The following is a 22,916-nucleotide window of genomic DNA, read 5'->3' as shown; positions in this document are numbered from 1 at the left end:
GTTTCAGATATTATGATAAATGCGGTAAGATCAGATAAATGGTACAACTGGCTTTTTATACAAATTACACTGGGGGGGGGGAGGGATGCAGGTGGTGCTGTGGTCTAAACCACTGAGCCTCGGACTTGCCGATCGGAAGGTTGGCAGTTCGAATCCCGCGACAGGGTGAGCTCCCGTTGCTTGGTCCCAGCTCCTGCCAACCTTGCAGTTCGAAAGCACGTCAAAGTGCAAGCAGATAAATAGGTACCGCTCCAGTGGGGAGGTAAATGGTGTTTCTGTGCGCTGCTCATTTCGCCAAAAGCGGCTTAGTCATGCTAGCCGGAAAAACTGTCTGTGGACAAACGTCAGCTACCTCGGCCAGTAAAGCGAGATGAGTGCTGCAACCCCAGAGTCGTTCGCGACTGGACTTAACTGTCAGTGGTCCTTTACCTTTACCTTTTTACACTGGGGGGGGGGAGAGCACCCTGGAAATAGGATTTTAATCCACTGAAGAAAGACATCCAGCAATCTATGCCACTTCAGTGTATTAAATACGTAGCCCCGGTGATTTACATTGAATCATCCAACAATATAATGATACAACAAGCAGGAAAATAATACCCACTTAATAAATTAAGCATATTAAGAAACTGCTACTTGAGTGTCATTCAACCAGCTTTATATTTACATATCAGTACTCAGTGAGTGGGACGCAGGTGGCGCTGTGGATTAAACCACAGAGCCTAGGACTTGCCGATCAGAAGGTCGGCGGTTCAAATCCCCGGTCCCTGCTCCTGCCAACCTAGCAGTTTGAAAGCACGTCAAAGTGCAAGTAGATAAATAGGTACCGCTCCGGCGGGAAGGTAAATGGCATTTCCGTGCACTGCTCTGGTTCGCCAGAAGTGACTAAGTCATGCTGGGCACATGACCTGGAAGCTGTACACCGGCTCCCTCAGCCAATAAAGCGAGATGAGCGCCGCAACTCCAGAGTCGGCCATGACTGGACCTAATGGTCAGGGGTCCCTTTACCTTTACTCAGTGAGTAAAAGCTAGATGTTGGGCCGCTAACAAAAATAAATAAATGACTTGCTACCCTCCTTTGCATTCTTGGCAATTTCAATTATTGAGCTAATTTGTTTTAAATTACATCGCATAACTGAGTTTACTGAACATAGCCTGATACTTATCGTGTCTACTTTAAATAGTAATGAATATCCATTCTTATTGAGAAACTGAAAAGTCCAAGAACCATACTTCTTTAAAGTTCAGAAACTATACTCAGAGGACCTTTCAATGCCCACACAATATTATGCAAAGTGAGTTAACGCGAAATTCTCTCATTCTGAAAATTCTGCGATTAGAAAAAGGGAAAGATGCATATCCTGTGGCAAATATCTGAAGAACAGTTTAATAAAAATGACCACTGGAAGCAGCCCTAAGGTGACTTCATTCAGTACAAATGTGGGAGAATCCAGAAAAGCATTCTAATTTGACATAAATATAACAAAAGAGGCAAATACATACTTCTCTGCTTGAAGCTTAGTTGTCTTTTCTATTAAATCCTGGGTTTGCTCCTTGGTTGCCTGGAGTACAAACCAGAATAATTACAATTAAACCCCACTAAGGTCTTACGGTATATTTCTACTTTTTCATTTGCTGTTTCAACCAAAGTATAAGTCATTTAAGCACAGTAGAACAGTGAACAGAAAGGCAGTTAAGCTTCAGAAACAAATAAAGCTACATTTTTCTTAAAGGCAGAACCCAATATATGCATTTTCTGTATTTATATACTATGGGTAGACAAACTAAGGGCTGGATCTGGCCCAATCGCCTTCTAAATCCAGACCACCCGGGAATCAGCGTGTTTTTACACGAGGAGAATGCGTGCTTTTATTTAAAATGCATCTCTGGGTTATTTGTGGGGCACAGGAATTCATTCATTCCCCCCCAAAAAATATATAGTCTGGTCCCCCACAAGGTCTGAGGGACAGTGGACTGGCCCCCGGCTGAAAAAGTTTGCTGACCCCTGTTATTACAGTAGGCCCGCAACATACACAGTGGTTTCATTCCAGAAATAGCGCATAAAGGCAAAATTGTGTATAGTCAAAACACACTGGGTGCAATGGTGGGTGGGATTGCTAAAGTTTCTTTTCTTGGATGCCCTTTCACCCCCCCCCTTTCTTTCCAAACAGGTAAATGTGCACAAAATAAATCTGCTTAAGTTGCAGGTCTACTGTACTGTCTTCCTAATACAGTGGTACCTCGGGTTAAGTACTTAATTCGTTCCGGAGGTCCATTCTTAACCTGAAACTGTTCTTAACCTGAAGCACCACTTTAGCTAATGGGGCCTCCTGCTGCCGCCAGGGCATGATTTCTGTTCTCATCCTGAAGCAAAGTTCTTAACCTGAAGCACTATTTCTGGGTTAGTGGAGTGTTGAACCTGAAGCGTATGTAACCCGAGGTACCACTGTACTAGAACTAGGGCCCAGTGCAATACAGAAGTGTAGCAAGTATACCAGAGTGCTGGTTTGGTTTTGTGGAGATGTAGGTTCAACTTCTCACTGAAGACATGAACTTGGATCAGTCACCCTTTCCGAGCCTAATCTACCTCACAGGATACTTGTGTGGATAAAAAGGGAACCCATTAAAGTGTTAGGATATTTCCGTTCCACCTTAAAAGGGAGCAGGCTTTGTGAGTCACAGAGTCTGCGCATGTCCTATTCACAGGATTTTTATATTTGCTGTTGCTTTCGTTTTCTCTCTCGGTCGGAGAAGACTGACGCAGACAGTCATGTCTTTCTTTTGTTCTGATCAATGCTGAATAAAGTCTGTAAATATGCTCTCCTGCTGTGCATCTTCTGCTGTGTGAATTCTGCTGATAGAGTGTGCACCAGCCTAAGAATGTGGCAATCTATTTCTGAGGCTTCGTGTCGCTAATTGCTGATATTGCCTGTCTACAGGAGGTCGATGGATCGTCCGGCAGCTGGCTTGGGGGCTACGATGGACTATATCTCCCTGGCAGTATCCCAACATAAAGGAAGGGTGGGATAAAAATCATAGAGTTGTTCAGTTGGAAGGGATCCCAATGGTCATCTAGCCCAACCCCCTGAAATGTAGGAATCTCACTTAAAAGCATCCATGACAGGTGGCAAATGTAACAAGAACATATCCACCCCGTTAACCTGACAACAATATTGATGATCTGATCATAATGATTCATAGGAAACTGATCATAATGATTCATAGGAAATGTGTTTTAGAAACGTAACCTGGGTGATTTACATACACACAAGCTCAGAATAATGTGCACAGAGAGCTTTTATGCATGCAAAATGCCCTTTTGATTTCACTAGATGGAGTAGATTCCTGAACAGTGAAAGGCTCCAAAAACAGACCATAGAAATTAATGGGAACCTCTTTTCATGCAGGGGGTCCTTTTGTGCCTTAGAATTCCCATGGCTGTAAAAAAAAGAAATCTTCACACTGGGATCAAAAGTGATCTCTATGTGTTGTACTGGGGGAAAGTACTGTGCTGTTGAAACTACCAAGTCCCAGTGTGCCAGAAATTACCACATCTGCACACAAATCCATTCTTTACCTTCAAGTGATTGGTCATCTCCTGGCAGCAGTCGCTCATAAACTTCACATCTTCATTTATGCTTTCAAGTTCCTGAAAGAGCACAGAAACAGACAAGTAGCCTAAAACACTAGCACTCATATTGAGATTTGCTTTTTCCACATTTCTCTCCCCCCCCACCAATTTTCTGAAACACCAGAACTATTGGACAGTTTCCCTAACAAGCATAATCTTCACTGTTGTATGATACAATCACTGATAAGAATATCCAATGATTCTTCCTCCCTGAAGCTCCAGATTTGGTTTTTCAGCGTTGGAGAAACTGGATGCGCAGCAGTATAAGAAAGCATTACATACTTTTAGCATTCGTGCTTCCCAACAAGTGCTGGATAGCTCCAGAGATACAACTAATGGTGTTGCTCTATACATGTCTACTCAGGAGTAAGACTCATTGACTTTAATGAAGCTGTCTCCCAGGTAAGTCTGTACAAGATAGCAGGCAGCAATAGTAATATCTAAAGAAAAATTGTGGTGGCAAATGGAGATCTGGTAGTATTTTATATAGATTTTGTGAACATACTCATAGGGGGTGTTGAACTGTGGCCAATGAGAGTGCCCAGTGAGAGAATAACAGCAGCAAGAATATTATTGGCCCAAAAATGGAAGCAAGAAGAATTACCGACGATTGAAGAATGGAGGATGAAGTTAATGGACTATGCAGAATTAGATAAACTAACAGGAAGGATTCGAAACCGGCGGGACCAGAAATTCACAGAAGACTGGAGTAAATTTACGGACTATTTGAAAAGTATTTGTGAAGTTCAGATGACATTTGTAAGTTTGCAAGAAGTTTTGTGAAGAGTATTATTGGAAGAAGTGGTTAAAACGGTAGATCATCAGAGGTGCTGATGGAAGTCTAAGAAGATTATGTAAGTGATAAATTTTGTGGTACATTTTATAAGTTATATGTTAAAATCATATATATATATATATATATATATATTTGTTTTCGTAGATTTTCACGGGTACAGGAATGCAGGTTTTGGTGTCCTCGGGTGTCTTCCCGTGTAAAAGTTGGGGTGTCTAGGCGACGTTTCGACGAGGTCTCACTCGTCATCTTCAGGCTGGTGCTTTCGGCTTCTTGTTACTGGAACAGAGCGGGATCTCAGTGTTTGAGTTCCTATAAATACTGTAGAGGGGTGTGGTGTATTGCCTCAAAAGTTCTGGGCAGAGGGGAAGTTCCCAGGCTAGTGTTCTTTTCTTCTTTTGTTCCTTAATTACTTGAGGGATATCTTGAGTGATTTCTTGAGTGATATTCTGAGTACCACTTAGGTGGGTCATTAGGTGTGGATTAGTTGCTAAAGCCTTCGTGTCTTGACCTCTTGAATTTGTGAAGAGTTTTTCTGGGAAGATGGCTGTACTGCACTTAGTTGTGCTTTGGCTTGGCTTCGTGTATAGGGGCGAGCTGTGGTTTTGTGCCCTGTGCCAGCCAGATCTGTGTAGGGATTGCAGGGGGGTGCAGCATCCGGAGTTGCCACTATGGTTTGGTTACTGGATGGTGTCTGTAATTTATCTGTGGAGAGGGTCTGGGTTTGGGTCTGAATCTCTCAAATGTGTTAATCGCCAATGGATACCAGCAAAACAGGGTTAAGAAGCTAATCCAAAAAGAAACACCCCCCAAAAACCAAGACACGGAAGAAAACAATGGCATGGCCCTCCTTCCTTATATCAAGGGCACTACAGATAAAATTAGCAAAATCCTCCATAAACACAATATCAAAACAGCCTTTTGCACCAACCAAAAAATAGCCAATATCCTCAGAAACCCCAAAGATAAAATCCAGTTGGAAAACCAAGGGGTCTATGAAATACCCTGCAAAGTCTGCCCAGCCACGTACATTGGACAAACAAACAGACGAATAAATGCACGTATCGCAGAACACAAGAATGCCGTCAAAAAAAGAAGAAAAATCTTCCTCTCTTTTCCAACACATGAAAGAAACAGGACACGAAATTAATTTTGCAGATTCCAAATTGCTCTTTAACATGGAACATCACCACAAGAGAATAATCATGGAAGCCATCGAGATAGAGAAACACCCTCACAACATGAACAAGCGTGACGACACGTCCCGCCTGCCAGACATCTGGAAATTAGCCCTCCCCACAAAAACCGACACCAGATCCAGAGGCACACAGAACGCCACCACCAATCAACCACACCAGACCCAAACCCAGACCCTCTCCACAGATAAATTACAGACACCATCCAGTAACCAAACCATAGTGGCAACTCCGGATGCTGCACCCCCCTGCAATCCCTACACAGATCTGGCTGGCACAGGGCACAAAACCACAGCTCGCCCCTATACACGAAGCCAAGCCAAAGCACAACTAAGTGCAGTACAGCCATCTTCCCAGAAAAACTCTTCACAAATTCAAGAGGTCAAGACACGAAGGCTTTAGCAACTAATCCACACCTAATGACCCACCTAAGTGGTACTCAGAATATCACTCAAGAAATCACTCAAGATATCCCTCAAGTAATTAAGGAACAAAAGAAGAAAAGAACACTAGCCTGGGAACTTCCCCTCTGCCCAGAACTTTTGAGGCAATACACCACACCCCTCTACAGTATTTATAGGAACTCAAACACTGAGATCCCGCTCTGTTCCAGTAACAAGAAGCCGAAAGCACCAGCCTGAAGATGACGAGTGAGACCTCGTCGAAACGTCGCCTAGACACCCCAACTTTTACACGGGAAGACACCCGAGGACACCAAAACCTGCATATATATATATATATATATATATATATATATATATATATGAGAGTGCCCAGTGAGAGAGGAACCCACTGATAGAGAAAAGTGGAGGAAAAGGATAGCTGTCCGCATTTTTTCTACAACCCAACATGTATTCATGAAACAAGACACTCTACTTCTCATCTTACTCTTAACAAGATTATCTTCACAAGTTCCCTGTTTGGCCAATGTGGTTGTTTTTTGCTTTCTGAACATGAACATATTTAGCCACAACCAAGTCTAATCCAGTTTCCCTGTGATATCTTGTGTGCTTCTTTCTTCTCTCCGCAAATTAGACAGGTATAGTAGAGGGGAACAGAACCAAGCAATGGAATTACCAGCCAGTCATTTGCCTCAGGGGCATATAGGTGGGTTTACAGAGGCCCTTGGCTGTCAGCTTCCTGCTGGACATTTAGAGCATTAATGAATAAAAGTGGCATACCTCTTTCACTTGTTTGAAAATGTGAACAAATTCTTCATTTATAGCTAAGCTGCGATGTTCCATATCTCCGCGTAAATTTCTTCTGGTACGCAGACTATTTTCTACAAAAAAGACTGAAAGAGCCTTGAGCGCTTCTAACATCTCCTATAAAAATATATAAAGATCATGTTGACAGTTCATATACAAAATGAACTTTTTAAAAAAAGGACACACATCAGAAGACACAGAAAACATCTTCAGTTTTCCAGATAAATCACATTTTAACAACGCTAAACTATCTTTACAATATAGTTTACAATAGCAAATATATAGATTAAATACTCAACATATTTTTGAATATAAACATCAACTTGATATAATTATGCCATAGTCAACTCAATCAACTAATTACTTGCAAGTAAAGCTAAACTCTGTCCTGTATTGTGAAGACCAATTCTAGGGCACCAGTCCAGCTTGAGTTGCATTCAGCTAGGGGTTCCAGATGGGAATGCTCATTCCTATCTGCAAAAGATGTATTCCACGCATTCAAGTCTGTTGTTTGGGGGGCCTAATCTGGCCCGCTGGTTGGTTTAATCCTGCCCCTGGCAATTTATTTCCTGGGGTAAAATCCTAAAAAAAAGCTCAATAACTTTAATCCTAAAAAAGGTCAACAACTTCTTTGGTCGGCCCTCACGCATGTTCACTTCATTAAATCTGGCCCTCTTTGAAAAAAGTCTGGACACCACTGATGTATTCAGTCAATTCAGTAACGCCTGTCAATTCAGCTCATTCAAGCATTTTAAACTGCCACTCTTCCTTGGTGGGTACCATATTCGTTCTCCATGCCAATAAGATTCTAGCCACAGTGGTGGCATATAATAATTTTGTTTTTTAGGGACTTCTATTGTTACCGTTCCCAAAAGGGTTGTCTTGGGCTGGGTTTTTTGTTTTTTTAATCTTTTTAATTCATTGTAAATTACTTCCCAGAACTCCCTGATTCCTTTACAGGACCACCACATGTGGGGAAAAAGGGTCCCTCTCTACTTCATTACATTTCCCTGCCTTTTCAATGGTGATGTCTAGTCTTAAAAAAAAAAGTCTCATTTATAATTTAATCAATTTGAACCCCTCGTTGCCTGCGAGTAAGCCCCGCTGAGCCCAACGGGGCTTACTTCTGAGTAGACCTGGCTAGGGCTTGGGCTGCTGTTCATAACCAGCTAGAAAAGGGGAATCCGCCAACTAAGCCAGTCATTTTTAAAGAACCACCCTAGAGAAAAGAAACCACACGAACGACGCCTTCCCTATGGCTCTGATTCGCAAAGCCGGTGCCTATTTCTCGGATACGGCAGGACTGACCACAGGTCGCCCACCTTGTCCGTCTCCAAGCGCGTCTCCAGCACTTTGCGGAGCTTGCGAGAGAGAGGATTGGACCCTCCAGACGACCCTTGCGAGGAGGAGGAAGCGCCCGCCGACGAAGCGGCAGCCCCGGCCGCGAACGGCTGCAGCGGCCGCTGCTGGTCTTCAGCCGCCGCCGCCGCCATCTTTGCTCTCTCCCTCCTGAGGCCGCCGTGGCGGAGGCGGCGCCGTCAACCGGACCGGGAGCGTCGCTGCACCGCTTCCCTCCACCTCCCCGTGGCTGGAGACAAAGAGTTCCGCCCTGCACTGTTTCTCAAACTCGGGTCTCCCGCTGCTGTTGGTCCTGGTAGCTAAGGATGCTGGGAGTTGTAGCTCAACAAGGAAAGCTGGGTACAGTGGTACCTCGGGTTAAGTACTTAATTCGTTGCAGAGGTCCGTTCTTAACCTGAAACTGTTCTTAACCTGAAGCACCACTTTAGCTAATGGGGCCTTCCGCTGCCACGCAATTTCTGTTCTCATCCTGAAGCAAAGTTCTTAACCCGAGGTACTGTTTCTGGGTTAGCAGAGTCTGTAACCTGAAGCGTCTGTAACCTGAAGCGTATGTAACCCGAGGTACCACTGTACAGTCATATCTCGGGTTGAATACACTTCGAGTTGAGCGTGTTCGAGTTGCACTCTGCGGCAACCCGGAATTCACGGAGTGCGTTACTTCCGGATTTCGCCGCTTGCGCATGCGCAGACGCTCAAAAGGACGTGACGCGCATGCGCAGAAGCGACAAAAAGCGACGCGCGCAGACGTGCCGTCGCTAGTTACGTTTGCTTCTAGATGCGAACGGGGCTCCAGAACAGATTCCGTTCGTATCTGGAGGTACCACTGTATGAGGGAGGAGGGTGGTGCTGTGGTCTAAAGCACTGAGCCTCTTGGGCATGGGTAGGCAAACTAAGATCCGGGGGCTGGATCTGGCCCAATAGCCTTCTAAATCTGGCCCACGGATGGTCCAGGAATCAGAGCGTTTTTACATGAGTTGAATGTGTCCTTTTACAGTCATACCTCGGGTTACAGACGCTTCAGCTTGTGTTTTTTCAGGTTACGGACCCGCCAAAACCTGGAAGTACCGGAACAGGTTACTTCCATGTTTCGGGGGTCATGCATGCGCACAAGCGCTAAATCCATAGCTGTCAACCTTCCCCTTTTTTGCGGGAAATTCCCTTATTCCAGCGCCGTTTCCCACTGCTATCCCGGATTGTTAGATATCCCGTAGACTGTCCCCGGGACAGGTGAGGCTGCTGATCCCTTATTTTTGAGGCTGCCAATCCCTTATTTTCAAATCTGAAAGTTGACAGCTATGGTTAAATTGCGCTTTGCGCATGCGCAGAAGCGCCGAATCACAACCCGCGCATGCGCAGACGCGCCGCTGCGGGTTGCGAACGTGCATCCCGCATGGATTACATTTGCAGCCTGAGCGTCAACTGTATTTAAAATGCATCTCTGGGTTATATGTGGGGCATAGGAATTCTTTCTCCCCCCCCAAAAAAATATAGCCCACCGTCCACCCAAGGTCTGAGGGACAGTGGACTGGCCCCTTGCTGAAAAAGTTTGCTGACCCCTGCTCTTGGGCTTGCTAATTGGAATGTCGGCAGTTCAAATCCCCGCTTCCGTTCGCTGTCTCAGCTTTTGCCAACCTAGCAGTTTGAAAGCATACCAGCATGAGTAGATAAATAGGTACCATTCTGGTAGGAAGGTAAACAGCATTTCCATGCTCTCTGGCACTTGTCACTGTGTTCCGTTGCGCCAGAAGCAGTTTAGTCACGCTGACCACATGACCCAGAAATCTGTCTGTGGATAAACGCCAGCTCCCTCAGCCTGAAAATGAGATGAGCACCACACCCCATAATCGCCTTTGACTGGACTTACTGGGAATGTGGGCTTGGGAGAACACATATTTGTTTGAGGCTGTCCTGCCATGTAACGCTCCAGATCTTTCTTACACAAGAAATAGTACCCATGTAGAAAACAAAACACAACAATAAAAGATACTGTGTACATTACAAAAAGGGGAGTTGTTATTGTAATTAACCAGACCTTAATCTAATATGGTATTTACAAAAATGAATTCCAAAAATCGTTAAATTTGTCCATTGGAAGTCTATGTTTGTGCACAACTTATTCATGTGTAGTGAGTTTGTACATACCGTATCTTTAATCCAATCATTAAAGAGAGCTGCGTTTTTATTTTCCCAGTTCATCAATACCCGTCTTCTTGCCATAGTAAGGACACGAAAAGTCCATGCATGTTGTCCCTTTGTTAGATTCCATGTCTTGGGTATATAATTCCAAAGGATATATTCCTCTGCAAATTTAAGATTGTTCTGTACAGTTATGATCATAGACCTTCATCTTTGTATTGATGGTTAGCATCATATTTTCCTTGCCAATACACTTGTCACCAATGCTGATGCATGGAGTTCTGATGACGTCCTGACCCAGGATGTTGGTCTTTGTCAGGCTAATGGCGAGACCAAACTCTATGGAGGCTTGCGCAGGACAGTTGATGAGTCTCAGCAGAGCTTCCTCAGAGTGCACTGTCAAGGCCACATCATCTGCAAACAACATCTCTCGGTTAAGAGAGATATTGCATTCTACTGGAAATCCAGAGATTAGAAAAATCTGGTAAATTGCTGTCTCCATAGTTAACATACTTTGCATTCAATAATTTGCAGTCCTCAAGCCAATAAATGTAAAGAAAAACAGACTATCTTCATCATTTTATGGAACAATAATTACTAAAATAAAACCGAACAGAACACACACACACGTATATTCATTGTTAGGAACGCCTGTATTAGTATATTTTTTTCTCTGGGTTATATATTATTTGTAGTGGCATATTGCGTTGCTCATTATGTGATATCTGTTTTTTTATTAAGTCTTAATTAAGAGACTTGTTTCACCCTAGACAAAGTGGGCTCAAAGTGGGTCATGAAAGGTTCTGCCACCATAAATTTGCCAGTTATTACGGTGCTCAAAGTAAGATTTGCTTCTGCTGCAGCGTACTGACATAGCTACCTCTCTGGTAGAATTAGCATTTATATAGTGCTCTGGAGTATACAAAGCACTCCACATGTATTATATAGTAATTCTTACCTTAACCCCGTGAAATAGATCTGTATTATTATCCTTGCACTGGGAGTGGGGGTTTGAGGGCCTTGCCTAAAGCTAACTAATACGTTCATACCAAAAGCACAATTCAGACCAGAGACATCCTAATCAATCTCTTGGTTACTACACCAGCTTGTGACACTAAAAGTTATGGACCCTCCAACATTTCTCTGATGAAAATAGGGATTTCAAATTGTTAGTGGGTGCTGAGCATGAGAGTTTCACAGATAGCTGTAGAGGCCATATCTCGCACCTCCTTTCAGCAACATCCATGCGGCCTCTACAGTGGCCTCTCAGGAAATAAGAGGTGCTGCTGGTCAGTGTGGTGTAGTGGTTAAGAGCGGTAGATTCGTAATCTGGGGAACCGGGTTCGCTTCCCTGCTCCTCCACATGCAGCTGCTGGGTGACCTTGGGCTAGTCACACTTCTCCGAAGTCTCTCAGCCCCACTCACATCACAGAGTTCTGTTGTGGGGGAGGAAGGGAAAGGAGAACGTTAGCCGCTTTGATACTCCTTCGGGTAGTGATAAAGCGGTATATCAAATCCAAACTCTTCTTCTTCTTCCTCTCACCCCTAGGGACTGCCCTCTGGTGTCTCCTGGGCTTTGCAATCACCCAGTGTGATTCAGGGTGGGCCCCTTTCAATCCCACAACAATCTTTGATTCCCACTTCAACCACTGATTAAGATTGATTTGATCCCCACTCCTGTTCCCGATGGAGATATTTATCCACTACTTGATCCTGATGTACATCTTCACTCACCCCTTCTTCCCTGGCGGCCAGAGAGAGCCGTTTTGTTGTTCACCTCAAGGACAAAAATGTCTTGAGCTGGCTCCGGTTTAAGCCCTAACAATTTGAAATCTTTTAGCAACTTGGCAATTGCTTTCTGTCAGTTAATGTCTACTGTAGAGGTATGACCATCATATGTAAAGGTAAAGGGACCTCTGACCGTTAGGTCTAGTTGCGAATGACTCTGGGGTTGTGACGCTCATCTCGCTTTACTGGCCGAGGAAGCCGGTGTTTGTCCGCAGACAGCTTCCAGGTCATGTGGCCAGCATGACTAAGCCGCTTCTGGCGAACCAGAGCAGCGCACGGAAACGCCGTTTACCTTCCTGCCGGAGCGGTACCTATTTATCTACTTGCACTTCGATGTGCTTTTGAACTGCTATGTTGGCAGGAGCAGAGAGCTCACCCCATTGCGGGGATTCGAACTGCTGACCTTCTGATCGGCAAGCCCTAGGCTCTGTGGTTTAGACCACAGCACCACCCATATCCCTGCCTGACCATCATATGTACAAAGAGCCAAAAACATTGGGGGTAAGGTTGCTATTTCCCCAATAATGCCACAATAAACATAAAACATGATATGAATGTAACTTTACATCTTAAACAATGACCGTATTTTTCGCTCTATAAGACGCACAAGACGCACCTAGTTTTTGGAGGAGGAAAACAAGAAAAAAAATATTCTGAATCTCAGAAGCCAGAACAGCAAGAGGGATCGCTGCGCAGTGAAAGAAGCAATCCCTCTTGCTGTTCTGGCTTCTGGGATAGCTGTGCAGCCTGCATTTGCTCCCTAAGACGTACACACATTTCCCATTACCTTTTTGGAGGGAAAAAGTGAGTCTTATAGAGCAAAAAATACGGTAACAATAACTTAGGCTTTGGTTTGCTGGCTCAAGTCAGTATCAAACGTCATGCTTCTGTGGTTATTCACCTGCAGGGCAGATCCAATTTTCATCAGCATCATTGTCATAGAAGGTCTTCTCAGAGCTGGTCACTTGTACATTTTCCTCATTCTTGACCACACTTTGGTGCCTTCCAGTCACCACTCATGTAATGCACATATCCTGAGCTATGAATCAGCCATGTTGCTTTGTACTGTTAGGAGCACTCAAGAGTTGTTGCCCAAAAGATGTATATCAAAAACAGCATAATCCAGCAGTTCAATACTGTCAGTCAGGCACAATAATGTTAGTGGGTGCTGAGCATGAGAGTTTCACAGAATCTTTGAAACTGCCTACCTACAATATAGCGATGCAAAACGATAGCTGCTTCCCGAACAATTTCTCTACCAAAGGGGCAAATTTAAAATCCAGTTGAAGAGACACCTCATCAGAATATACCAGGCCACCTACAGAGTTTGACTGGCAAAACCTGATTCTTCAAGCAAGCTGCTTTTTCATCATGTCTTTCAGCGTGGATTATAGAACTCCAGAAAATGGTGTATGCATAAACAACTAACATAATTTGTGCAGACATCTGTTCAGCCTCAAATAATTGTTCCTTTCACATCCGTGCTCAAAGGCTTTCTCGTGTGCTCTGATGTGTAAAGAAGTGTCACCTATCTCATCACTTTTAATGATCTCGTCACCCTTGCGAGTGTAGTCACACCAACAACCCTTATGGCAAATGTCTCACCTTGGCCTCACGAAGAACTGAAGAACAGCACATCTTTTCTAATTGTAGAAAAGCAGTCCCTCAAGAGCTCAAGTGTGGAAACAACCAAAGTTGTCGCTCTTCCAGAAGTGTTTTTTGTGTGCGTGTGTGTACAATGATGATGGCATGCAGAAAAATTATGGGACGAACTACTTTCACATTGTGAACGTTGCCATGCGGAAAATGAGTCCCCTGACACTTCCTTGTGGGAGCGCATTTAGAGTGGAGTGTTTCTCAAATGTTTGCTTTCCTAAACTGACTCCGCTTTCTTGGATGATCACACGCACAAGACCACCTATCTGTTGGGCTGATGAATGATTGAGATCTCAGCAAACAAAGCTGTGTGTATCCGGTGACTGAGCATAAGAACCTGTCAATTGGGGTGAAGTGATACTGACATTTTCAGTAGGCATCTTTCTCCTTTCTCTTAGTCCTGTTTTGTTTTTTAGCAAAAGGATGTGCGGCCGCTTCCAGACGGATGGCTATTTTCAGGTGGGATTCAATCACATACTCCTGCAATTTCAAGTCACACAATTATAATTGATTGGGAACTCTTGTGTAACAAACAAAAGACCAGGCTTTTTGCAATCAGGGAAATGCAGTGCGAAGCATGGGCTAACACTTTTACACAATTTTGCTTAGTCTCCTCGCAAACAAATCAGGTGGATCACTCATTAAATAGCCCACAGTCACCTAAGCTCCCGGCAAACAAATCAGGGTGAATGCTCAGCAAATAGATAATGTGGTAACGCCCTGAGGAGCTCCTTTTTCTAGCTGCTACTTGTACATTTGCGCTCAAAGAGAAATAGACAAGTCAGAGAGAGCCCACCCTAGCTATCTTCCAGGCCAGCAGGCAGGAGCACTTGATCAGAAAAAGAGGTGTTGGAACTCACCCTCGTTCTCTTATAATGGCAATGGCACCCATCTGAGAGATGCCGGAACTGAGTTCCGGAGAGTTCCGGCTGAAAAAAAAGTCCAGCATATTCCCCTTCCCAGATTTGATCCCAAGTCAAAGATGATCTTACCCCAAAACAAGCTAAAAATACCAGCTCAGGTGGCAGGTTTTGACTCCCATTTAATGTAGCTGTCAGCTGAGAATTTACCTCAGGCACAATGAAATGTCAGCGGGGTTGGCCAGCAGAACTGCCTCATCGACCGTGGACTTCAATGTGCTAGGAAAAAACACTATCCAAGAAGAGGTCTCACTTCAATTGCTGCGTTTACCACCTGTTTTACATTTCTCTCTCCTGTTTTTGAAAATGGATTTGGGATTCAAACTGGTTGTTGTTTAGTCGTGTCCGACGCTTCGTGAAACCCCTGGACCAGAACACGCCAGGCACTCCTGTCTTCCACTGCCTCCCGCGGTTTGGTCAAACTCATGTTTGTAGCTTCGAGAACACTGTCCAACCATCTTGTCCTCTGTTGTCCCCATCTCCTTGTGCCCTCCATCTTTTCCAACATCAGGGACTTTTCCAGGGAGTCATCTCTTCACATGAGGTGCCCAAAGTATTGGAGCCTCAGCATCAGGATCTGTCCTTCCAGTGAGCACTCAGGGCTGATTTCCTTCAGAATGGAGAGGTTTGATCTTCTTGCAGTCCATGGACTCTCAAGAGTCTCCTCCAGCACCATAATTCAAAAGCATCAATTCTTCGGCGATCAGCCTTCTTTATGGTCCAGCTCTCACTTCCATACATACCTAAAACGTAGATTGATGTTTTAAACGTAAACATGCCTGCTGGACTTCTCTCAAGGTGTGATCCACAAAACCCACTTCCAAAAGGGGCCAGGCAAGATGTCAAAATATGACACAATGCGATTTGAAGGCTGAGAGTGATATCAGACTTAAAAGTTGGTATGCATATTCAAGGCAGCATACTGTACAGTGTTTCAAGTGCAAGTGTGCCCTCCTACACCTGTTTTAAAACTTGGCATGTAGAAACACGCACAGAATTCATGCTGGTAACTTCATGCTCAACAGGGTTTTTGTGTTAACTAACAAACCTACATATGGGATGCCAAAGAGGCAGGTCAAACCTGTCATTTTGCTTGGCCTGGGAGGAACTGTGTGTGTTTCCTGAAACATTTTGAATGAAAAAAAGAAAACCAAGATTTTTTTCCCCTGGAATTTTTATCTCCACTCTAAATTGATGAGAGATCTGATGTAGCATGCTTGACTTAATTTTAATAAACTAAAAAAACTAAAAACTAAGCAAGTGCCATGTTAATTTTATATGCAGTATTTCTGACCCCTCCTCCCATTAGCCAATGTAGATGAACTAAAATATTTAATTAGGGCCAACTTATAGAAAGCATACTTAATGTGGTTTATATGTTGATTTCAAGCAAATTTTAAAAATTACTTGGGCATACTTTTTATTGGACATACTTTATTTTACATTTTAAGATGTGACAACTAATACCACGAACTTCCCTTAAAAAGGTAAAGGGACCCCTGACCATTAGGTCCAGTCGTGACCGACTCTGGGGTTGCGGCGCTCATCTTGCTTTATTGGCGGAGGGAGACGGCATACAGCTTCCGGGTCATGTGGCCAGCATGACTAAGCCGCTTCTGGTGAACCAGAGCAGCACACGGAAACACCGTTTACCTTTCCGCCAGAGCGGTTCCTATTTATCTACTTGCAATTTGACGTGCTTTCAAACTGCTGGGTTGGCAGGAGCTGGGAACAAGCAACGGGTTCTCACCCCGTCGTGGGGATTCGAACTGCCGACCTTCTGATTGGCAAGCCCTAGGCCCTGTGGTTTAACCCACAGCGCCACCCATGTCCCCCTGAACTTCCCTTACATTGCTTCAAAATAAAAATGGGAAGGCGCTGAAAACCTGTACCAATCTGAGCATGCTAGAGGTACATAAATATATGTTCTTCCTATGAACAGTCCTCTGAAAAATGTGAATGACATTTTAGATTTGACTATTATTTATTTATTAAATTTATATACCATGCTCTTTTTCTTCCAAGGAGCTCAAGCTGGTGTACAAGGTTCTTTTCCTCCTCTCCATTTCCTCCTCACAACAACCATTTGAGGTAGGTGAGGCTAAGAGATGGTGGACGGCCCAAGATCGCCCATTGAGTTTCACGGCTGATTGAGTGATGGGATTCAATCCCTGGTCTTCAAGGTAAGTCCACGACAACTGGAATGAACACAACATCCGTGTTAAATGAACAATCAAAGCTGTAATTCCATTTTTTCCAGGTCTATAGTAAACACATATTTATCCGCACAGCTCTTTGGGCATGCTAAATGGGTATGTTGAAAAATTTCACAGCACCTTCATTGTTTACTAAATTAAGATAAAATGCATTATTAATTGTTATTAACCGATCTTTCAAACCATTAGTTTCTAAAAGGGGGGATCCATGGGCACAGCCAGGGGGTGCAGCTGCCCCCCATAAAGTAAATAAATAAAAATGCTTAACTGACCAATTGCGTGACCAATATCTTGGTCTGCACCCCCAATATATCCTGGCTACACCCATGTCCAGAAATGAATCGGACAATGTTGGGTTTTAGGGTGATACCTATCAATTACTCAGTGTGTAGGTCGCTGCAAAACATGGGGTTTTCTCTGCCAAACTTTGGCACCGGTTTGAAGCGACTTGGACAAGGTTAGACTTGTGGGTGTCCACTACGAACCCCTCAATTACCCAGAGCGCTGCAAAACGACTGCGGAACTCTGGCGCAGCTTTGGAGGGGGTCCCCAATGTCGGGGTCCCCTTCTTAATGAAGTTGGTGTGGGAGGGGGGGAAAGGTTGGCAGAATTTCTTCCCACCCCCCACCCCCACCATCCTTGGGTACCCCTTTGCCAGGAGCAGCAGCCAGGAACGTTTCCAAACCCCAACGCCCCCCGGCCATTCATTCCAGCCGACTCGTTCCACGACGGAGCGCGCAATGCGTTTCTGCAAAATGGGAAACCATCGACCCATCGCGAGGTCATCATGCTTCACCCCCCGTCCGCCCGTCGCTTTTTTCAGCGGGGTAACTATTTGTTGGTGGTGATTGACCCCCCCCCCAATATTCTTCAACGCGATCTCCCCCCCCCCCATAAGCTGGCGCGCTGCTGGAGATGCGCCCCTGCCTTCCCGCCTCCTCGAGGGCGCGCCTCGCTTCCCCGTCCTTCTTCGCCTTACAAGGCTGCGCGCCAGGCATCCCCCTCCCCTTTCTCCCTCTCCCCCTCCCTCCCTCCCTCTCGGGATGGCAGGGGCGGAGCTCCGCGCTCCGGGATTTAGGGACCCTGCCCCGGCCCGCCCACGCCTCTTAGAGCCCTGCCCGGCGACGGCAGCGAAAGCAGCATCGCCGGAGGAACGGCGACGGCGGCACCGCTTCCTCCACCTCCTCGGGTGCCCAGAAAGGCCGCACTTGGCAGCGTCCATGCGGGCCCGTGTTGGGGACGGCAGGTTAGTGACGAGTCGCGTTGTCCTGGGGGGGGGGCGGGCAGGAGACGGATACCCCCCAAAGCCCCCCACGACCCTCGCCAACGCCTCGGGCTGGCAGGGCGCACAGCGGCCGGGGAGAAGGGCTGCTGCGCAAAGCTGGGAGGGGGCGCGCTGCTGGTTTTTCCAAAGGGGGGAGGGGGGAGGGCGGGCCCCCACCCCCACCCCCACCCCCACCCCCAGCCCTCAATCCCAGGCCCTGGATCCATTCCCCAACGTGCTCGGGACAGGCGGGATCAAACTTCCCAGCAAGTCCAGTTGGCCACTGGGCGCTGCTGCTGCTGCTTGCACCCACGTTGGCGTTGCGATAAAAGCCACGGCTTGGTGGCTTTGGGGGTGTCCCCACCGCCCCCTCCGCCTTTGAAGGCTTTGCCAAAGGCGGCTCTGCTCTGGATGTCTCCCCCGCGCATTCTTCCGAGAAAGGGGCGCATCCAGTTTTGGGGGTGGGATTGGAAAAGCGTGCCGGCGAAGTCGGGTTGCGCAATGGGAAGTTTCCAAGAAGATGGGATTTCTTGCCGTAAGGAAAGTGGCGGGGGGGGGGGGGGAAGGATCGCAACGAAACTTGGAGGCGACGTCGTCTAAAGTCCCCGCCAACGAATGCTCGTTAAATATCCTGCGCCGTCTAAGCACCCCTTTGGATGAATGCTGGATAAACAGGTTGTCTGGAAGCCCTGGGGATTTCTGATCATTACAGCCTCTTTGAAATTAGGCAGCCACCAAAGTAAGGTAAAGGGACCCCTGACCATTGGGTCCAGTCGTGAGTGACTCTGGGGTTGCGGCGCTCATCTCGCTTTATTGGCCAAGGGAGCCGGCGTACAGCTCATGTGGCCAGCATGACTAAGCCGCTTCTGGCGAACCAGAGCAGTGCACGGAAACGCCGTTTACCTTCCCGCCAGAGCGGTACCTATTTATCTACTTGCATGTTGATGTGCTTTCGAACTGCTAGGTTGGCAGGAGCAGGGACTGAGCAATAAGAGCTCACCCCGTCGTGGGGATTCAAACCGCTGACCTTCTGATTGGCAAGTCCTAGGCTCTGTGGTTTAACCCACAGCGCCACCCGCATCCCTAGCCACCAAAGTAGATGCTTCAAAAACAAAAGGAGGGGTGGGGTGGATCTGGGCGTGCTTAAAGAAGGCTCCACTGTATGCCTTGGGTCTTAATTTGCTTCGCTTTTGTGGGAAGAGGCATCAGCCAAGTTTTCTCCACAAGGTTGCCAAATTCCATCAAGCCCACCCTTTCATTCTCCTGCCTGTTTTTCACCACTTTGAAGTACAGTCAATATAATTAAGCCCCTCTTGTTTATTCTGCCCTGGTAACAGATTCCCCCCCCCCTCTACATTTGTGAAGAAAAGCAAGGGCAGATTTTTGTTTAGGACCCAAAAAGGCCCCACCTGGCCCTCTGCTCATCCATGAGCAGCAGGGAAAAGGCAGTCATAAAGACCACCTTCTTTTGATTTATTTCCTAAGTACCCCAGTTGTTCTCTGAGAAATGACATCACCTTGCTGTTCTATTGTTGATTCCCATGCAATTAAACACTGATTCTGACCCCTGTCTTACAGGAGGCGGGTGCGGGGGGAGGGTTTGCCAACTTTTCACCTGGCCTCTCTAACTCTGCCTTCCACAGCCACCAGATGTGCAGGTATTAGCAGGTGATGAAGTCTGTCTGCTGTGAAAGGCTTCCCCTACTGATTTCTGCACATCAGAATTCTGTCAGTAGCACAGGTCTCCGTGTGTGTGTGTGTGTGTGTCTCAGTGTGTCAGTTTGCTGCCCTGGATGGACGGCTGACTGAGCTGTTGCAGAGCAGGCAGAGAAGCATGTCTGCTGATGGATTCTGTAAATAAAAATAAATAAAATGAATAAAATTTTATTATGGTTCTGACCCCCTCCTTTGGCAATCCTCACAGAACTCTAGCCCAATGGTTGCCATTAATTTGATTTGAACTGATTTTATAATGAAATGATTTTAGAATGTTGTATTATTAGCCGCTCTGAGCCTGGCTTCGGCTGGGGAGGGTGGGATATAAATAAAATTTTATTTTATTATTATTATTATTATTATTATTATTCACACAACTCCCTACCCCTCTGCTTTGAAAACAGCAGCACTCAGAACTGGAATTGGTAGCCCTACCCTAACCCAACCCCCCTTGTTCTCTTTCCTCTCGCCTTCTGCATGCTGAAAAATTCCGCTCCCCATCCCAGTATCCTTTCCCCCCTTTCCCCATTCCTTTGTTCCAGGAGCAAGTTGATGTTATTTGCTGATAATATTTTTTTTCCTTTGTCCTTTCCTTTTCCCGCCCTCCCCTCCCTGACTGCTTCTTATTACAACCACCACAGCTAATACAGGGCAGAACGCACTGAGAAGAGTGAGGAAACTTTCCACCGCACCAGGAAGGTGACTCTGGATGATAAAAGAACCAAATACGATGGCCGTTCCGGAAGATTCTTTTGGACCGCAACGTTACCGAGACTAGAGGCCTTTGGGTTACTCGCACAAATGTCCTCCTAACCCTCACGGCGAAATCGTGTCCCTGGCCTCCTTTTTTTGACACGGCTGTGCGGGGTGGGGAGCTATGACTGGGAAAATGGCATCTAGCCTTACTTGTACTGGGGTAGTATGGGCTTTTTTCTCCTTCCTCTGTGCCGGAGTTTCCTGCGTGGGCTTCTTCATGCCTTACTGGCTTCTGGGCTCTCAGCTGGAGAAATCGGTGTCCTTTGGCACTTTCCGGAGATGCTCCTATCCAGTACGAGACGAGAACCTCCAGATCACGGTGATGGTGGAACAGTGTGGACGCTATGCATCCTTCCAGGCCATCCCAAGCGTGGAGTGGAGGATCTGCACGGTGGTGACGGGTCTGGGCTGCGGTCTCCTCCTCCTGGTGGCCTTTACGGCACTCATGGGATGCTGCGTGTCAGAGCTTATCTCCAGGACTGTGGGCAGGGTGGCTGGAGGACTCCAGTTCTTGGGCGGTGAGTAACAGTGAACTTTTGACCACGGAACCCGCCTTTCCGCCAGTACAGAAAACAGTGCCTATGTTGTTCTCCTTGCGGAATTGTCTTTGCGGCTTGAATATATTTGTACGTTAAATTTTCTGCCGGATCCGACACTTGCACTCGGTTAGGAATGGGAAAGGCTGCTCTCAGCACATCTCGATTTCTAAACTTTCAAACGAGCGAGTGCGCTGCTTTTACAGTACTGTATTTATTTATTTTTTACAATATGGAAGAACGGAGCTGTTTCATAGCTAGTCCTAAGCTACGGCTCATGAAGTGGCAGATTCCTTTTTTCCGCCATTACAGTACGTACAGGAAAAGGGTATTTGACTGGTCGCCCAGTCCTAATGTTTGTTTGGAAGAAAGCCCTATTGATTTTAATGAGGCAAGCAAGCAGCATGATTGTATCCACATTTTACTGGGAAATAAGGTCCTTTGTGTTTTATTAGGACTTTTTTGCTCTCAGTCAGGTTCATGTGTAGAGTTGCAGACTTCCTTAGTGGTAAACACATATTGGATTGCAGCTCATATCATGTTTTGTAGGTAGACCCTCCATATTTCCCCCCTCCTTTTTATATATATATAAAAAGTGTCTTGGATACTCGGTTTTCCTCTTTCTGACCATATGGTTTTAATTTTAGCTTTTCCTCTCTTTTTTTGTGGCAACAGCACTCCCTACTTCTTTGTGTTCCTTCCACTCCACAACTGCTTCTAATTCCAACCTCTGCAGCTGCTGTTGTGGAAGGAAAAACTTGATCAAAAACTCCAATTTCCCCTGTTCTTACGATGTAGTCTTTGTCTTTGTGATCCTGCAATGGAGAAGAGCGATTTTGGCTTCCTAACAGCTGCACTGCCTCCACCTTAGCTAGCATTCTTGAAGATACCTATCTTTGCAGAAAACTCTGGGTTGCAATTTGATCACGGGATGAACCAGGCCAGAGAGTGCTAAAAAATGACAATTGCATTCTCAAAAGTACAGAGACATGTTTCTGGCTGCTACTGGTGGTTCATTTTCTTCACCAATCCAAGCCTGATTAAAGTGTATGCAAAGTAGTCATGGGGGTGGGTGGAGGCATAACATTTTCTGCATAATCCCTCCTACTACTATTTTTCTGTAATCTCCCCCCATTTTTTATTATTTCGAAATGCACTGGTAGATAGCGGTCGCATTTCCTTAGTGACATTAAAAAAATGAACACGGTATAAGTCAAGATGGGCAACTGGAATGGTTGCAGTACTAATCAAATCTAAAATCAAAGTTGTAGTTCAGTTTTTTTGGTAACTGTCTAGAGGACGTACCTATATTTATGTCTACAGCTTCTCCAGCAGTTACCCGCAGTGGTTTTCAGTGCTGTCACTTTCCCTCTTAAAATCTAAATAATGTTAGGGAAGTGTGTGCTATTAGTTGTTGTGTCTTGAAATATTTACAAGTAATTCTAAAAATAGTTTCCAAGCAAATCTTCAAATTTCATAATAGTCAAACCACGCTAAGTGCATTTTATTGCACCCCCCACAGTATTTCCTTTCAGCTACTTTTGGCTTTGGGGTATTGCTTCAGATAGTAACACAGTATATAAAATTCAAGACGGCATGCATTTTTAACTTTGTTTACAAAATTTAAGTTGGAAAAAGGCTGTTAAATTAGATCTCTATTCGATTTAGGGCAGTGGAAAAATCCACCAGGAGCCCCCTTTCACTGGTGAAGAGGCAATGAATGTCACAGTTCAATATTCTG

General features: G+C 45.5%; 2 protein-coding genes and 1 long non-coding RNA gene across 5 annotated transcripts in view; 1 reads left to right on the top strand and 2 right to left on the bottom strand.

Moving 5' to 3' along the window:
- The window catches only part of COG6 (component of oligomeric golgi complex 6), a 32,884-nt gene extending 24,498 nt beyond the window's left edge, over window positions 1-8,386 (bottom strand). The window contains exons 1-4 of one of the 2 annotated variants that reach the window (XM_083495168.1): window positions 8,151-8,386; window positions 6,802-6,945; window positions 3,578-3,649; window positions 1,504-1,562 (exon numbers count right to left, since the gene is read on the bottom strand). In XM_083495168.1, coding sequence (XP_083351294.1) covers window positions 1,504-1,562; window positions 3,578-3,649; window positions 6,802-6,945; window positions 8,151-8,321 — 446 coding nt within the window. In that variant the 5' untranslated portion in view covers window positions 8,322-8,386. Of the gene's footprint in view, window positions 1-1,503; window positions 1,563-3,577; window positions 3,650-6,801; window positions 7,270-7,358; window positions 7,422-8,150 lie in introns of those variants that run through there. The other variant, XM_083495169.1, reaches the window with a different exon arrangement.
- A 2,506-nt stretch (window positions 8,387-10,892) lies between these two features.
- Window positions 10,893-17,519, bottom strand: LOC310703218. The gene is made up of 3 exons (XR_014524004.1): window positions 17,400-17,519; window positions 16,693-16,885; window positions 10,893-15,430 (listed from the first exon to the last, which is right to left on the bottom strand). It is a non-coding gene; the product is annotated as an uncharacterized lncRNA (long non-coding RNA).
- A 429-nt stretch (window positions 17,520-17,948) lies between these two features.
- Window positions 17,949-22,916, top strand: part of LHFPL6 (LHFPL tetraspan subfamily member 6) — a 29,549-nt gene continuing 24,581 nt past the window's right edge. Inside the window, exons 1-2 of one of the 2 annotated variants that reach the window (XR_014523958.1) lie at window positions 17,949-18,149; window positions 20,525-21,157. Coding sequence is in view for 1 of the 2 variants with exons in the window: in XM_083495338.1 (XP_083351464.1) it covers window positions 20,761-21,157 (397 nt within the window). In the remaining variant the exon portion in view is untranslated. The remainder of the gene's footprint in view (window positions 18,150-20,524; window positions 21,158-22,916) is intronic. The other variant, XM_083495338.1, reaches the window with a different exon arrangement.

The sequence above is a fragment of the Podarcis liolepis genome (assembly GCF_965112155.1).
Source record: "Podarcis liolepis genome assembly, chromosome: 3".
In the NCBI taxonomy this organism is placed as follows: Eukaryota; Metazoa; Chordata; class Lepidosauria; order Squamata; family Lacertidae; genus Podarcis; species Podarcis liolepis.
Note: the sequence above shows the minus strand (reverse complement) of the source record. Positions and strands in the feature narration are given on the sequence as shown.